This window comes from Oncorhynchus gorbuscha, linkage group LG16, assembly GCF_021184085.1.
Source record: "Oncorhynchus gorbuscha isolate QuinsamMale2020 ecotype Even-year linkage group LG16, OgorEven_v1.0, whole genome shotgun sequence".
NCBI classification, from domain to species: Eukaryota; Metazoa; Chordata; class Actinopteri; order Salmoniformes; family Salmonidae; genus Oncorhynchus; species Oncorhynchus gorbuscha.
Window position 1 is genome coordinate 23,526,207 of NC_060188.1, and position 4,222 is coordinate 23,530,428.

The following is a 4,222-nucleotide window of genomic DNA, read 5'->3' on the forward strand; positions in this document are numbered from 1 at the left end:
TGTGACAGCTCTGATATTGTTTATTGAGGTGGATGTCAGGTTTAATTAGCAATCGATATGGAAAGCGTTTGCCAGACCGCGCCTCTGACGTCATACTCGATTACCGTTTCTCATTGGTCTCAAATTCCCAAAGCCTAGGCTAATTATTGGAAGGTTCATGTTGATAAAGTAGAGCTCATCCTTCCCTCCACATCATGTCCCCTCCTCGCTGGCCACTCGCACTGCATGCTTTTTAAATTCACACCACCAGCCTCCAGACGTCGTTTCCTTTTGCCTAGGAGATGATGGACAGCAGGATACTGGATCCACCTCATGCCCAGTTCGGAGGCTCTCTCGGCGGGATGGTGGGCTTTCCGTACCATCTAAGCCACCATCATGTTTACGAATTAGCCGGTCATCAACTTCAATCTGCGGCCGCAGTTCCTTTTTCAATAGACGGATTACTTAATGGTTCCTGCACAGCTTCAGTGGTTAATTCGAACCCCCTCTTGTCTGGCTGTGGTATGAATGGAGATAACCAGCAGTACAAGCTGACAGGTAAGCAAAACGAAATACAATACAAATCAAAAGGTTGGCTGTAGATCAAAGGACTAAACAAAGAACTGAAAGTGTCTGTATATCCTGTATATCCTCTCCATAAAGCGTTAAAGAGGGAACCCCAATCCTAAGAAACAAAGAAGCAGTCTTCTGCTTTCAAATTGAGGCTTTATGCAATTCATTTCAGTGGAGAGCAGCATACGAGCTCAGCTCCAAACGTGAAAACCCCTTGTGTTGTGACAGGGTGGGAAAAAAAATCACAATTTCTCGATTGTTAGTAGAATGTTTTACTGTGTTATTGTTATCATTATCAGGATCAATATTATGTGATTAATAGTCTATAATTACTACTATTTTCTTACCATCGAAAACGGACACAATAGCCTAATTTATTAGACGATATTTGATTAATTTCTTTATAAAGGACCACAGAAAGAACGTATCCTTGCAAAAATCATTCAGGCTACTTTTGCGACTCTCTTGTTTTGTATTCTCATGCTAGATTCGTGTGACCCAGACAAGGATAGCCCCGGTTGTAAGAGACGACGAACTCGCACAAATTTCACTGGCTGGCAACTGGAAGAATTAGAAAAGGCTTTTAATGAGAGTCACTATCCCGACGTGTTCATGAGGGAAGCACTGGCTCTGAGATTGGACTTGATAGAATCGAGGGTACAGGTAAATATCAACCATATCCACTTTTTGGCATTCACTGTTGTTGGTTTGTTATGATGTGTAGCTTAATGATTCTTAAACACTGATAGGCTGTTTGAACAAAGGAAAGTAGGCCTATTTATTCCCCATGTCTCTTACACAAATATATTACAATGGTCTATTTTAGATATATAGTTGTCCTGTAATTCCTGTCTCTTTGTTGTTTTGTACCTTGACCAACAACTCCACAGGGAGCTCGTGTAATATAGGCACATAGAGGCCTATTATAGTATGTTCAGTACGATGCCTCAATATATATATACATACAGTACGATGCCTCAATATATATATATATACATACAGTACGATGCCTCAATATATATATATACATACAGTACGATGCCTCAATATATATATATACATACAGTACGATGCTTCAAAACTGCAAATGACATCAAATAATTTTCACAATTTTAAAAAGGAAAACATTATGAAACGTGAATATGTATTTAAATAACACATTATGCGATATGTTTATAGAGAGATAGTCTTCGAAATCAAGGGTGATACGAGCAGCAAACCGAGTATAAAGAGGACCTCTGGTTCAAGGAGAAATACTTTAAATATAGCTAAGCCAGGGAATGGTCAGTTCATTTGCTGTACTTGATATTAATATAAATTGTGTAGATTCAGTCGACAAGGCTATATTATTTGCACTCAGACATACTCAAAATTAATATATCTACGTATGTACATTCAGTCTTTCCTATATAAACCTACAAAACACCCAAGGATACACAAACATTTATGAACTCCTACATTTTTACAAAGGACACACCTTTTCCCCCATCTCTCCTCATCAGTCAAATGTCCATGCACGTGGACTTATTATTGTGATCATTTGAACCTAAAAATTGCTAAAGTGACATGACAAATATAGGAATAAACCAGCGTTTCTCAAACTCGGTCCTCGGGACCTCAAGGGGTCCACGTTGTGGTTTTTGCCCTCGCACTACACAGCTGGAATAATCAACTAATCATCAAGCTTTGATCATTTGAATCAGCTGTGTAGTGCGAGGGCAAAAACCACAACGTGGACCCCTTGAGGTCCCGAGGACCGAGTTTGAGAAACGCTGGTTTATTCCTATATTTGTCATGTCACTTTAGCAATTTTTAGGCAGTTAAGTGTTGGTGGAATTTTGAATCTTTGTAACTATATTAAACCATTTATTATTATGCATTTGATTGGGACACAAGGGCCCATCATAAGCGAGATATATGTTTTCGTGGAGCATTTTCCAGATCAGACAGACAGCATTTAACTTTTAATTGAATAACGAAGAAGGCATAAACACACGGAATAATTGTAGGCCTAGTTGAATTGGAAAATAAATATGGTTATTTTTGTCATCGCATCTGATAATAAATAATTGTAGGCCTACAAGCAAGGGGCATTGCTCTTTGGTACAAAACATTATTCCAATGGTTCACACAAGTATTAACCTAAATTATTATCAGGCCTATGTATTTTTTTTAAGAGAGTGGACATCTTCTTTTTTTAACATGCGTAACATGATTTGTTTCTCTAATACGCAGGTATGGTTCCAAAATCGTAGAGCTAAGTGGAGGAAAAAAGAAAACACAAAGAAGGGTCCAGGGCGACCAGCTCACAACTCCCACCCAACAACATGCAGTGGAGAGCCCATGGACGCGGAGGAGATCGCCAGGCGAGAGCTGGAGAGGATGGAGAAGAAGAAGAGGAAGCAGGAGCGAAGACTGTTGAGGTCCCAGAATAAACTTTTGTCAGGGGACCTATTTCACACCCCAGGATCTGACAGTGACAGTGGAGTGTCACAAGTGACAGACAGTGAACAAAATCCACATTGTGACTCTGTAGGCCGAAACCAAACCCAATCGAGCTGTGACCAAACACCACAAACCCTCCAGAACCAAAGACACTTGAACCAAGATGCTGGTGGATCCGAGCTGGACTCGTCCGACAGCAGTCAACAGTCAAGCATGTGCGCCAATAGCAGAGTCTCCAACCTTCAGAAACTGAACCCATTCAGCGTAGAAAGCCTTCTATCCGACTCCAGACCAAGGCGCAAACCGAACATAGATGGATTTTCTGCCTTACCCTCCTCGCGGCCTTTGATAGGGAAAGGACATTTCTTACTCTATCCTATCACCCAGCCGCTTGGATTCCTTGTTCCTCAGACTGCTTTGAAGACAACACCATCAGACTCAGATGCTGCCAACTCCACACAAAGAACCCCAGTGAATGACAGCAGCTTATCTGCCAATACTGGACATAAAAACCATAAGGAGTCCAACAATCTCAACGACGCGAAAGCAATCAAAGTGCAGGTCAACTTTACCGCGAAAAATACTAGTTCCCCACAGAACAGCCCAGGCCATGTTACCTTTTCCAGTAGCAACTGTAGTCAGTCTTCAGCCTGTTGTAGTGCAACATATTTCCAAGATGATGATGATTCAAAGTATCTGCCATTAGACAAAAAAGAGCAGTCTGTAAAAGACTACCCAGAGAGTTCCGAGTCTGTGACAACCAACTGTCCACCCGAGACAAAGACAGAGACTCAAGATGTCGATATGGAATAATAGACCTATAGGTGAGAAACAATATTGATAGCGTCAACAACACCTTTCATTTGCCCAAAGCTCAATCACGTCTTAGAATATAAATTCTCATTTTACAGATGACATATATAGCCTATTTTCTGATGATGATGGGTTATAACTGTGTGTGTGTTTGTTGCGTGCGTGCGTGCGTGTATATGTGCACGTGTGGTGGTGGTAGTAGTACAAGCCCCCCCCCCCCCCCCCCCCCCCCCCCCCCCGTGTAACGAACTGTAAAAATACATAAAAACCACAAAAATCCTCAAAGGCTGTAAAAAGTATTATAATATTTATATATGTAAGGTTTTCATAAATAAATCGATTGTATACAATACATCTAAACCGTGTGAGACCTTAAATAGCCCGTATAGTGGGTATAGGTAGCGCTTTCTGC

At 41.0% G+C, this 4,222-nt stretch overlaps 1 protein-coding gene across 1 annotated transcript; it reads left to right on the forward strand.

Moving 5' to 3' along the window:
• Positions 1–221: 221 nt before the first annotated feature.
• Positions 222–3,967, forward strand: LOC124000895 (homeobox protein unc-4 homolog). Its single transcript, XM_046307571.1, has 3 exons — positions 222–537; positions 1,040–1,215; positions 2,788–3,967. The coding sequence occupies exons 1-3, from the start codon at positions 282–284 to the stop codon at positions 3,808–3,810; spliced, it is 1,455 nt and encodes a 484-aa protein (XP_046163527.1). The 5' UTR covers positions 222–281; the 3' UTR covers positions 3,811–3,967.
• The last annotated feature ends 255 nt before the right edge of the window (positions 3,968–4,222 follow it).